Source organism: Pyrus communis, chromosome 11, assembly GCF_963583255.1.
Source record: "Pyrus communis chromosome 11, drPyrComm1.1, whole genome shotgun sequence".
NCBI classification, from domain to species: Eukaryota; Viridiplantae; Streptophyta; class Magnoliopsida; order Rosales; family Rosaceae; genus Pyrus; species Pyrus communis.
Genome location: NC_084813.1, coordinates 25,115,542 through 25,128,826, shown reverse-complemented (window position 1 = coordinate 25,128,826; position 13,285 = coordinate 25,115,542). Strand labels below are relative to the sequence as shown.

At 38.4% G+C, this 13,285-nt stretch overlaps 2 protein-coding genes across 6 annotated transcripts; one reads left to right on the top strand and one right to left on the bottom strand.

Moving 5' to 3' along the window:
- Positions 1 to 2,341: 2,341 nt before the first annotated feature.
- On the top strand, positions 2,342 to 6,444 carry LOC137749461 (L-aspartate oxidase 2-a, chloroplastic-like). 5 transcript variants are annotated; one of them, XM_068489553.1, is made up of 9 exons: positions 2,342 to 2,433; positions 2,588 to 2,671; positions 3,253 to 3,396; positions 3,540 to 3,894; positions 3,995 to 4,237; positions 4,355 to 4,411; positions 4,563 to 4,643; positions 4,806 to 4,867; positions 5,215 to 6,444. In XM_068489553.1, exons 3-9 carry the CDS (start codon positions 3,263 to 3,265, stop codon positions 6,224 to 6,226), a joined length of 1,944 nt encoding a protein of 647 aa, XP_068345654.1. In that variant the 5' UTR covers positions 2,342 to 2,433; positions 2,588 to 2,671; positions 3,253 to 3,262; the 3' UTR covers positions 6,227 to 6,444. The 5 variants fall into 5 exon arrangements, with proteins under 5 accessions (XP_068345654.1, XP_068345653.1, XP_068345657.1 ...); XM_068489552.1 differs by having other exon boundaries at positions 3,242 to 3,396; XM_068489556.1 differs by having other exon boundaries at positions 2,351 to 2,433; positions 2,588 to 2,624.
- Positions 6,445 to 7,342: 898 nt separating this feature from the next.
- On the bottom strand, positions 7,343 to 9,985 carry LOC137708814 (protein KINESIN LIGHT CHAIN-RELATED 2-like). The gene is made up of 2 exons (XM_068447965.1): positions 8,073 to 9,985; positions 7,343 to 7,957 (listed from the first exon to the last, which is right to left on the bottom strand). Exons 1-2 carry the CDS (start codon positions 9,980 to 9,982, stop codon positions 7,738 to 7,740), a joined length of 2,130 nt encoding a protein of 709 aa, XP_068304066.1. The 5' UTR covers positions 9,983 to 9,985; the 3' UTR covers positions 7,343 to 7,737.
- Positions 9,986 to 13,285: the final 3,300 nt, after the last annotated feature.

Below are 13,285 nucleotides of genomic sequence, written 5' to 3'. Positions count from 1 at the left end.
GTCCCTACCGAATTTTCTGGTGCAAACGCCTGCTTTCTTTGTTTGGATTCCAGAGTTCAAAGAGGCACATGGTGGATTCTAGAGATGTCTCGCCCGGAAAGTCATTTTCCGAACATGTTTAGGTCTTGAACCCATTTATGAAATGATAATTTTCTCATGTCATAACATTTATCTCTTTTTTTTTAGTTAAAGTGATTTATGAGATTGACATAACTTTTCACATTGATCATTGAGATTGAAAAGCGATAGAACTAGTCATTGAATATGTCCAGGATCAATCATTTTGGTTATTTCTTGAAATTTCTCTGTTAGATTGAGGGCATATTCGTCCAATCAACCCTTCCACTTGTTTTTCCATTAAACGGAAATCTTTCCGATAATGACTAAAATGATTGACAGTGGACAAACTCAATAATCATTTCTATTGATTTTCAATGTCAGGAATCAAAGTTAAAAATTATAACAATCTCAAAGGCTATTTTAATTGAAGAGTCAAATACTTTTAAAAATGCATTATTCCATTATAAAATCATTTTAACTTATAAATAAGAAAAGTGAAACTCAAACTTAAATGAATGAGAACGACACGCTGTTTTAACAAGAGAGAGGGGCTAAACTCGCATATACATTACAAATACAATTCCAAATTGACTTTGTTTCCTAAGCGATGGATTAAATATCCAAATTGAAGAGTTGGAATAATTTTTCATTTGCATCGAAATCAAAATAAATGAGAAGACCCCACCCACCGAATTTGGGTATTTTGCACTTTTTGGGGCCTTTGGGTGGCCAATCCATGATCACTTTTTTCAAGATTATGCTCTAGTGGCTCAAAATTCTCATGACTATGCCTCCAACCTCTCCTTTCCCAAACACTCCTTTGACCAAAGCTTTTGATCATCTGCCTCCTCAGCTTTTGAATGGACACCACGACCATATGATACCTTACCTACGAGATCATAACACCATGCTGCCATTACTCGCAAGTTCATCACAATTAGACAATACTAAGTTTTTTAATGAGAAACAATCTTCAGACGTTCAGAGTTTGTTTGCTTAATTAGAACGAGTGAATAAATGAATCATAGAAGTTAAAAATAATCGAAGTAAGAAAACGTAATCGAAGTAACTATTTCACGTGGTTAATTTGACTCATAAAGATATATAGTGTTACAATCTAGTGTTAATTATCTTTACTTATATATTATTGTTAAAAAAATTCGTAATTTTCAAGTATTTGATTATGAAATAAAAAAAAAATGTGCTTGTCACTTTACTACCGTCAAGTATCGTGAAATTCCAACTTTCATAGTTGAAGTTTTTTTTTTGTCCCACTTTCATACATAAAGTGTGAATTTTGTGATAATTTTATATTTCCGTTAATCTTTCCGTCACATGCTCCGTTATCTTCCTACATGCATGGCGCATACCCCATAATATTGGTACCACATGGATAAAAAAAATGGAGTTTTAACGAAAAACCCGCGATACAATTCACTTTAATGAAAAACCACATTTTTACACTAAAAAGTCAAACCTGATACTATTCACTTTACTCTTTATTTTGTCTTTATCTTTAAAACTAAAAAATTTCAAACCATTTTCATTAATTTTCTTTTAAAAAAAAAAACAGATAAACTAAAAACTCACACTTTTCCAATTAATTTCCACCACTCTTTTCTTCTTTTTCCAAACTCACGCCTCATTGCTTCCCATTTTCTCTTGCATATTGAAATGGTATGGTCCAATTGAATTTGGATCCTTTCATTTTTTGTCCATTCTTAACTTATAATTTAAATTTTCCATAATAAATAAAGTGAATTCGTAATCCAAGAATCTCTAATTGACAATTTTTTTTATATGAAGCCGTATTTGAACTCATATTCAAACAACCAAACACATCTCCATAGCAAACTGGCCCAACTTATAATTGCAGTTTTGGTCGAAACATACAATACAATTTGTTTTTTTTTTCTTTCATTTTTTTAACAAATGATATTATCTACACTAAAGGAGGGGTAGATTTAACCTCATAATAAGCTAGCAGTAATTTGGTTTAAATTTGCCTTTGACGATAATTGAACCTAAGACCTCTTAGGTATAAGTGAAAAGAAATGTCACTAAACTGTAGTACTAAGTAGCGAAACCTACAATACAATTAAAGTGAAGTTGAGGACGTAACTTCGAAGTAATTATTCTTAATCACTTAAATTACAATACTTAATGATTAATTGTGTATGCTAAAGAAACAACTAAACTAACCGTTAATATGAGGACAAAAGAATTAACAATTCAGGACAAAAAAATATATATATATATAAAAAAGAGAGGGATGGCTGCACATAGGGAAGGTATGGCGCCAAGTTCCACGAAGCTTCTCTAGCTACAAAAAAAAAAAGCTTCCACCTTTGGCCGCTGCGTCGTCTGTCGAACGTAGGGATTCTTTCCACCCTTCCATCTCACTTTCTCGTAATCTGCAAATCGCATACTTTTATTCATATGCCCAAAAAAATGGTATCGTCGGAATCCATCTGTTTGCTATAATATATTAATATAGTTTCTGTTTCTCTCCTCGTCGGGATTTTAGGTTCATTGACTGAAAGGCAGCGGCGCCCATCATTCAGGTACGTTTGGTCTGCCGGAGTCTGAAGTTTTTGTAAGAACAATATAAGTAAGTGTTGAGGCTCAACTGTTTGATTCAATGCCTCAATGGGTGCTTCAATTTTTGGTGGATTTGTTTGAATTCAATAGAAGTTTGAAACTTTTTGTTGGGTTTTGCGAATATGGGTTTTGTATATATATATATATATTTTTTTTTTTTGGATTTTTGGTGGGTCATTGAATCTTATGTTTTCAATAAGTTATGCTTAATCCATATGTTTTGTTTCTTCTCTTTTATTGCACTCGTTTTTCTACTAGTTTTTGGGTAGATATCAAATGGGATCTAAAAAGTTTCAAACTTGGTGGTGTTCTGGTATTCCTTTTTGCATATTTGCTGATGAATCTGTGAGAATGCAAAGAATTGTCCCGCGTCGGGAAGTTAAGGAGCCTTGCAGGGGCTTATAAGGAGTTGGGTCACTCTCCCCATTGCCAATGGGTTTGGGGATTGAAACCTCGTTCCTTTTCTTGATTTCGAGAATCTATGATGATCAGTTGTGTGTGTTTTTCTTGTATCTTTTATTTTAACAAGATGCAGATTCCTCGTTAAGATTGCTAATAAGGTTTGCATCCCTTAATCTAGTACACCCACAGGAGGTTTGCAATGACATCTTGTATACCCGCCGGAAGTGGCAGACTCCATTACAGAGTGAGGGGCATCAAGGGACAAGGTTGTAGAAGGACTTCTTGGATTTCCAATGTTACATTTAGTGGATGCATACAGAAAGACCTTTCATGGTATCTGGTTACTGCCTTGATCCTGTTTATAATCTACATATATAAGTCTTTTGCTTCACTTTGAAGTTGTTGGAACTGCTATTCTGCCATCTAGATTTTGGTTGTCTAATGCCACGCTTACACATTTTTCCACAATTTTCCAGGTCATGCGGGGTATCAAAGTTCTTGCAGATCCAAAGATGTAACTTTTCCCTATCTCCAATTACCGAGAACTCAAGGACCGTAAGAACAATCACTTCATCAAGCTTGAGAGATGGTTCCACTAAGTTTTTTGATTTTGCTGTTATTGGTAGTGGAGTTGCCGGGCTCCGCTATGCCCTTGAAGTGGCAAAACATGGATCCGTTGCTGTGATTACCAAGGCTGAACCTCATGAGAGCAATACAAACTATGCTCAAGGTGGCGTTAGTGCTGTTCTTTCCCAATCGGATTCTGTGGAGAGTCATATGCAGGACACCATTGTAGCAGGGGCTTATCTCTGTGACGAGGAGACTGTCAGGGTATGTAAAGAATTAATAAGTTTCAGATAATAATTCATTATTGCAAATAGGTATGAGTGTATTTGTTCAAGTTTTTTCTAAGGTTTGATATATTGTCCAGGTTGTCTGTACCGAAGGACCTGAGAGAATTAGGGAACTGATTGCAATGGGGGCATCCTTTGATCATGGGGAAGATGGAAACTTGCACCTAGCGAGAGAGGGAGGTCACTCCCATCGCAGGATTGTTCATGCTGCTGATATGACTGGAAAGGAGATTGAACGGGCTCTGTTGAAGGCAGTTCTTAAGGATCCTAATATCTTCATGTTTGAACACCATCTTGCGATAGATTTGCTTACTTGCCAGGTTTACCTAATGTTTTGTGTTATGAAAGTAGGATCAGATATTGGTTAACTGATAGATGGAATTGTGTGAATGCTTTTCCCTTTTTTGCTAACAGAAAAATGATTTCTGGCAATGCAGGATGGTTCTGATACAGTTTGTCTTGGCGTTGACACTTTAAATACAGAAACACAAGAGGTGATTACAATTCACTACATATTCTCTTTAAGTTTTATAGGGCAATAATTTGCTAAAATAAATCTATAAAATCATCATCTTCCTTGCCTGGTTTGCTAATGGAAACATAATTCATTATATGAAATTCTAACTCCTTCTTTTGTATTTTCAGGTGATACGGTTTATCTCAAAGGTGACTTTACTTGCGTCAGGTGGGGCTGGACAAATCTATCCGACAACTACAAATCCTCCGGTACTTCATGTTTTGAAATTGTTGTTTCCCTTGTATAGTAGAATAAGATGCAATTCCTTATTTAAGTATTAAGAGACAGAAAATTATGGTCAGAGAGTTATGACCTCTTTTATCATAATAAGCATAACGCTCGGTCTGATTGTTCTTGATTATTTCATGCAGGTAGCCACAGGGGATGGAATTGCAATGGCCCATCGAGCTCAAGCTGTGATATCCAACATGGAGTAAGTAAAACATATATCACTATTTTGAAAAAAAAAATTGGGAGAATACTTTATTGCTTGAAATGTTGAGTAATCAAATGAGTAGTACTAATATGGGTGTAATGATCATGTGAGACAATCAACAGGTCATTTCGAAGATTTGAATAAGACCTTTACGCCTTGGTTTCACATCATTTCAGTTGACAATGTTTTCTTCTACAACTGGTTAAACGTATACTACTATGCTGTCGCCCAGACTGGAAATCTAAATGTGGAATGATCTTACAAGCAATGTTAAGCTACATGGTTGTTAAGTGTTATAGTTTTTGAAATTGATAGCTCACACCTGTTTATGGTTTTCTCTGCAGATTTGTTCAGTTCCATCCAACGGCGTTAGCCGATGAAGGCCTTCCCATCCAACCATCCAAGGCTCGAGAAAATGCATTTCTCATCACTGAAGCTGTCAGGGGTGATGGGGGCATCCTGTACAATCTAGACATGGAAAGGTTTATGCCACTCTATGATGAACGAGCAGAACTTGCTCCGAGGGATGTGGTGGCCAGAGGCATAGACGACCAGCTTAAAAAGCGAAATGAAAAGTACGTGCTACTTGATATAAGTCACAAGCCCAGAGAAAAAATCCTCTCACACTTCCCCAACATAGCAGCTGAGTGCCTTAAGTACGGCTTGGACATAACTTGCCAGCCAATTCCCGTTGTTCCTGCCGCTCACTATATGTGTGGGGGAGTCCGTGCTGGACTCCAGGGAGAGACAAATGTGCAGGGCCTGTATGTGGCAGGCGAAGTTGCTTGCACCGGTTTGCATGGGGCCAACCGTCTTGCTAGTAACTCATTGCTTGAAGCACTAGTTTTCGCACGAAGAGCAGTCCAGCCCTCAATTGAACACATGAAGTGCTCTAGCCTCGACTTCAGCGCTTCAGATTGGTGGGCCAGACCAGTCGTGCCTGTCTCACTCAAGAGCAATGCCATCGAAAAAATTTTGGCAATGACAAGGGAAGTAAGAAAAGAAGTGCAATCGATCATGTGGAAGTATGTTGGAATTGTACGTTCTACAACGAGGCTTGAAACAGCAAAGCAAAAGATTTGTGATCTGGAGGATAAGTGGGAAGACAACTTATTTGAGATGGGATGGGAACCAACAATGGTGGGGCTTGAGATTTGCGAAATGAGTAACTTCTTCTGTTGTGCAAAACTGGTGGTGAGCAGCGCCCTTGCTAGGCATGAGAGCCGCGGACTTCACTACACCATCGATTTTCCTGATCTTGAGGAAAGTAAGAGGCTTCCAACAGTTATATTCCCTTGTACATCCATACGAAGTTCATGGAGTTCGCGTCAGCTACACAAGCTGCCATTGTGCTAGGAAGTGCAATTTTTCAGCCACCTGTTGAAATAATAGGGTTCTCAAATTTTAGCTTCCCTTCCAAATCGATTTGGTAGGATTGAAGCATCTGAAATTCGAGCAGCTTCTGGTGAAAGCCGCACCAGGTTGCACCTTTTTAATTTGCGGTTTCTGATTCCTTTTTACCTTGTATACTTAGGTTCTTTGCTTCAAATAAAAGAAAGAAAATTTCATCAAAATATTAACGAAACAGTTTACATTCCAAATTGAATTTGTATTTGCTGATCGACGAGCAGTGCAAAATGTAAATTATATCAACTGCAATCAGCATTCAGCTGAGAAACTCAACTTTTTGTCTCAATTTTTTTCCCAAACTTTTTGTCTCAATTTTTTTCCCAAGTGTCCATTTTTTCCTCTGAACTTCTTCCCCTCGCGGACGCTTGCCTTATAGTGTTATTTACACAAATCAAAGCCTGGTAATCTGGACGTGAACCCTCTCAATGCAGTAGCTCAGGAGTTCAACCGGCGGCTTAAGAACAGCATAATGTGGCTGAGATCACAGCTCCCTCTTGCAGCATTCACGTATGTCGATGTGTACTCAGCTGAATACGTTCTCATTTCCCAAATTCCCATGCAAAAGATCAAGGTAACTTCGATTTTCTATGAACATGTGTACATCCTCGTACAGATTGATGGTAACATGATAGGGATTCATGAATCATCAGGTTTTGTTGGTCCGTTTGACTTCTGCTGCGGGAGTTACTATGGATTCTACATCGAATGCGGAAAGAAATCCGTAGCGAATGGAACTGTGTGTGGCAATCCGTCAAGGCATATCAGTTGGGATGCCATACACTACTCAGGCAGCAAACGTAAAGATTGCCCACCGCAATCTCAACTGTTTAGCTTGTTTGTACCCTAGGAAGCTTTGAGCCAGAAGTGCTTTTGAGCCCTGCAAATATCTTCGGATGTTCATATTTCACCACAAAGACAATTGCTGCCCAACTACTATGATAAGCTTTTGACTTCTAAGTAAAGTTTTAGCTAAACAGTTCAGATCATTAAAATACATTTCGGAATGGACTCTACAGAAGAAAATGATGCTCCGCTAATAGGCATTTTGGTGCAACGAAAAAAGAAAATGATGCTCCACCAATTCTTTATTGAGTATGTGACATTGACATATTTTAACAAATACATTTAACAACGAAGAATCTCACAAAGAAATTTCTCACATCTAAGATACAACAAAGCTTTATCCCACTAAGCGAGTTCGGCTGTATGAATCCTAGAACGCCGCTGCGTTCAATTTCGCGCCAAGCCTTCATGTGGAAAAATACAATTCAACAAATCACCAAACCTTGTCTCTTTTTTTTCTTCTTCTATTTTTCTGTAACACTTCAGCAAATATTTGCACAAAAATTCATACCAAAAACCCCTTCCTATTTTTCTCGTTATTTACTCTTTTTTTCTTTTGACTTTCCATCCACCACCTAAAAATCTTTACATATGATCCTAAATGCTTCATTGCATCACAATACCTCGATGATGTCGTGTTTTATGATCTGTGGGGCTTTGCTGGTGTCGAGAAGTGCCTCCAGCGATCTGGGTTTCCGGTTCCTAGCCCTGCCGGCTTCTTTCAACAACTCCGCCAACCTCCTCTTCTCGTCCGCCACATCCGGATTTGCTGTTCCAAGCTTCTCCTCTCTCATGCCAACAACATACTCCAGAATCTCGATGGCGGCATCCAACCTGTGTTCGTCACGAAAATACAAAAGGCATGCTAAATACTTTTTGGAGCGATATTCTAATCTAATCTGAGATAGAACGAGAATAAAGAATGCCAAAACAAGGAAGAACATATTACCTGCCCATTGCATCATATGTGCCAGCTAAATTACTGTAAACCCCCAATGTGTCAGGGTGATAAGGTCCATACTCCTTCTCCAAGATGTTCCTGGCTTCTTCAAACAAGTCTGCAGCCTCGTTGATCGAAAACCGCTGAACGCAGGCCAACCCCATTTGGTTCAGCGCAATCCCAAACAATGCCGATTTCTTTTCTCCCGTGGCGCGAAACTTTGTTATGGAACTCTTGAATGTGTTGTAAGAGTCGGTGTAATTTCCCATCATATAGTACATTACCCCCATCTGAGCCTCAATTCCTGCAGTTGTGCTCTGGTGGCCCGGAGCATTGCCGAAGATTTTCAAAGCCTTCTTGAGCAACTTCAGCGCTTGTTCCAGATCATTCATGGATTGATAGATTGCAGCAACATCAATGAGACCACTGGCAATCTCTTCTGAGGGGATTCCAGGACTAGGTTTCCCATAAATTCGATGTGCATTTTCGCAGTATGATTTGGACTCCTTAAACATTCCTATCTTGTTGTACAAGTCAGCTAAACGAACGTAAACAGAAGCTACTGTCGGATGTGTCTCTCCCTTTGTTGTCTTAAACACAGTGAGTGCTTTCTGGTAAGAAAACACCGCCTCATCATACCGCGCCAAAGATAGATACGCGTCTCCAATGCTACAATCGATTGATGCTGCATCCGCTTCCATATCATTGGCAGACATTGACATGCTTGCTAAAACATAGTGCTCAAGAGCAGCTTCGAAATCTCCTTTTGAGTCACAGATCAGTCCCATGAGTCTTCTATCTGCCGCTTCCTCGAGCGAAGCAGAACCATTCTCCCGGTGGATTTCAAGAGCCATCTGACAGAGCTTCTCAGCCTCATCGAATTGCAATGCTTGCACATGTGCCTCAGCTACATAACGACACGTCTCACCCAATCGCGCGTCCTTTTCTCCCAAGACTTGCCTTTGAATTTCCATACCTGCTGTATAGAACAAAATTGAATTCTCAATCTGACCAGTCATTGCATAAATGTCACCTAATTGCATGCACCCTGCAAACTTTGCTAGTGCATAGTTATCGCCATCCTCTATCGCCGGAATATCAATGGCACGCTCGAGGACTGGAATTGCCTCATTGTACTTCTCTAAGCTGCAATAGATTGCTGCCAAAACATGCAAACACATAACGAACTCCAAATTAGGCTTCTCACTAGTGCATTTCTCGAACGATTTCACTGCACGGAGAGCTAACTCAAGTGCTTTTTTGGGGTTTTCGCCCGAAGCAATCATATCCCTTGTTTGCTTGAGCAAATATGGCCCGAGATCAGGGTTATCCAACACGGCTTCAGGAGGATGATCATCGACTCCATTCTGAAACCTCACGCCGCGTAAAACAAAACTCCTCAGCTTGTTCGTCGACAATAGTGCATTGCCTTTTCTCGGATGCAGAGGCTTCTCGTTAGGAGATTTGCTCTTCGGACTTGTTTTCGCAGATGGAGACTTCACTTTCGTTGGAGACCGTTTATCATCCGATACATTTGCTTTCTCAGGAGTTGAGTCACTACAAACACCCTCCTCCTTGTTTTTCACAACAACCTCTTTCCTTATCTCCAAATCCTGTCGAGCATATCCGACAAGATGGTTTAGCTCGGAATCAATCCTCGATTCCCCACCAAACGATCCTAAGCTGGCCCGGGAAGGGGATGGATCCGAGCTCTGCATTTCGCAGACGTTGTGATATAGCTGCTCAATAGAGGTATCAATCCCGCCATTCATAGCCATACCGATGGAACCACTCCGAGAACTCAAAGTACTTCTCGGAGAGCCCTGCTGGCTGTAGCTTTCCTTTTGAGGCACATAATCTCCATTTGATTCATCTACTTCGCCGTTTCGATTCATAGCATCCATAGCTAGTCCGGGCATTGATTTGTGCTTGTGCAGTTGTGCTGCAGTATGAATAAATGGAAATAGGCGATAACCAATTAACCTCTAAATCAACTAATCAAGTGCTTCTCCATGAAGCACTACAAATTGTTTCTACGACACAAAAGCACTTTAAATCATCACTTAACATACTCGTTTGGAAGTGCTTTTAAAACGAAGGAATGTGCTTTTAAAGAAAATGTTTTTGAGTTTCAAAAGCACTTGTGTGCTTCTTGCAAGAAGCACTTTAAGTACTTTTTGGATTTTTACTAAAGATCGGTTAAAAAACATTTTTACCAAAAATACTTTCAGTTGTTTGAAAGCACTCACTAACAAGCACAACATCGTTTGGGACTGCTGCTGTACAATACACCAAACACTTATTAAAACCTGAAGAAGCATCTGCCAGAAAGCGCTTCTATGACCCATAAGCACTTTTTAACCATACAGAGTCCGAAGAACTTGTTTTTTAACCCTTCCTGAAGCAGTCACAGACATGCTAAACCGTGATTATCTTGTAGCCATCCCAGAAACAGTCAAATAAACAAACAAACAAATCCAATCCAAAAACTGGGTTCTTTTAAAAAACTCCAGATTACTTACTTAAGCAAAGATCATATCAGAAGAAAACGAAATTCAAAAGCTACGGTTATTGGCACAAATGGTGAAGTTCTTAATACGTAAAAACAAAAACAAAAACAATCAGAACCCATTAAAAACAGAGAAAACCCAATACAAATATGGAAAAAATAAATAAATAGAAATAATAAATGAGTCGTTAATTACCTGAAAATTAATGCGAGTGAATGCGAAAGTCTGAAACTTTGAAGGCCTCTTCTTCTCAGGGTGCTATGTAACAGCTCGATGGGTAGAAGAAGAAGAAGAAGACAGTAGAGAGACGAAGAGCGAGGGCAAATTGGGTAATTGGAAAATGGAATAAATTGAATTGGGAATATCTATTAGTTTATAAGGTGTGGGGTTGCAGAGAGTTGGAACGTTGAAGCAATGAGGAAGGCGACCTCTCTCCCACTCCTCTCTTTCTCTCTCTTCCTCTAATTTTCTTACGTTTAAATTTATGAAGTTTTTACTTTGGCCCTTGAACTTTTTTATTTTCTTTCTAATGGGTCTCCGAATTTTTGAATACGTGTTTAACAAAAATAAAAAGTGACTTAAAAAATGTATATGATCACTTTCGGAATTACAACTCGTTAATTCATATACTTTCACCACCAAAGTGTACTCCATCTTATGGTATGTGCTCATACAACTTATGTCTAGGTGTTGGTTTTTTAGTTAAAATACAATGGATTCAACAAAACTAAATCAGTCAGTCTCGTTTAATTTGTTTGTTCTCTGTAATAAAATTGTATGACTCGCAAAAACTATCTTTCTATTTCAATTGTTACTCACTTGATCTAATAATATTTGACTATTTTTAAAATACCGTGACGCTTTCGAACCCAAAATTCGATTGAATCAAATTATATCAGCTGTTAATATCATGTCAAATTTCGTAAATGACGTCAATGTGGTCTAATATTAAATCTCATTTTGAAAAATTTAGTGGCCAATTTGGGACGAAAAAGTAAATAGAGGATGAAAGTGAAACAACCACTAAACTTGAGGTGCCAAATATGTAAGTAACTCGCCTTTTTTAATTCATTTTTATATATTAATTTCGCCTTTTTTCGCTGTGACGTCGCAAGTTGGCGGGAATAACGAGCTTTTCAACGCCAAAAGCGGTGGAAAATGCTCAGATGACAGCGCTGCTCGTTACAGGAATACAAACTTTGATCTCACTTTACCACGTGGCAGCAGGGAAAGCGAAGAAGCCTCCGCTTTTAAGGGACCGTGACTTAATGATTGGCCCGCTTTTGAAGATTCCACGTGGACCACGTCCAGCTGGATTTAGCTGGTTCGCCGCTCGGTGGAAATGTGGAATGGGCCATGAGCTAACTGGAATATGTGGGCCCAAGTAAGTAAAAAATGGAAAGATAAAATATATTTTTAGGCCTAATTAAGGTGGAAATTGTTGGCCAATGGGCTGACAAGGGGCTATTTGGAAAATAAGACACTCTTTTGGTTGCTTAAATTAAGGAAAGAATCTTATTTTGTAGTACGGTCATGGAACAAAAGTTTAGACAAAGATCAAATGATTGATATGGTTGGGGACATCTATTTTTTTGTTTTCTTTTAAATAGAACAATCACTGTTATCCCTTTTTTTCCAGGTTTGAAGGAGACTAATTGGAAATTGCACCCTATAGATGGCTACAATCAAGCAAATTCACAACTTACAAAATAATGAACTCAAGACTTCTCGTTAGTTTTTTTAGAGAGTTGCTATTCGCACTTGCCATTGGGTCACTTGTCGTGGTGGTAAGTTGGGGACATCTACTAATTCCTTTATATTTATTACACCATCAAATACAATAGTAATGCTATTTAAATACATAAACCTGATAACATTGTTGACAAACACTCTAATATGGGTGGATCCCTAATACAATAATAAACCTCATCTTTATTAAACATAGTGTCCACAATGCGGTTAGTTTTGTGTATTCGACGTTATGAAAATATAAACTTATTGTTCATCTATATTGTTGTAACAAGTGTGTTACCCATGTAATACGTGAAATGAAAAACACTTGTATCAATGTGAAGGTCAAAAATCTAAAAATGAAGCTTAATATGGTAAAAATTAAATAATAAATGAAATAAATAGACCCGTGATTAAGATACCGTATCACTGTATTAGCAGGATGATTGGTATAATTTTCAAGGAAATATTGGGCAACGATGTTATGATTTTGCTCGGCCAATTAATTATCGAAAAAGAAATAGTAGGTGAGGCACCAATTCCATGATAGGGAATCTAAAAAGGATGCAGCAACGAACAAGTTTATTAACTACCAAGAGACGGTGTTTAACTTAAACTAATTAATTAATTAAGTGGATTTCAACTAATTAAGTGGGAGCTGTCTCATCTTTAATACCGGCAACCCCTATCTAGCTAAGGTTGGTGTAGTTCGGTGTCTCTCTTCGACCAGTAGTTCGGACCTTTAGACTTATGTGTCCCACATTTTCTGCTATTGATTTGTCGACTATTGAACTTATCATAGAAGATGTCAAGCTCTTTATAGAAATGATCGCTGAAGTTTCTATTGCTCATGTTCGCCGTGATGCTAACTCTGTAGCTCATAGAATTGCTATGTTTGCTCTCCATTTGGAGAGTAATTGTACTTGGTTTGGCAATCCTCCTCTGTTTATCTGTGATCTTTTGGAGGAGGACCTTCTCTTT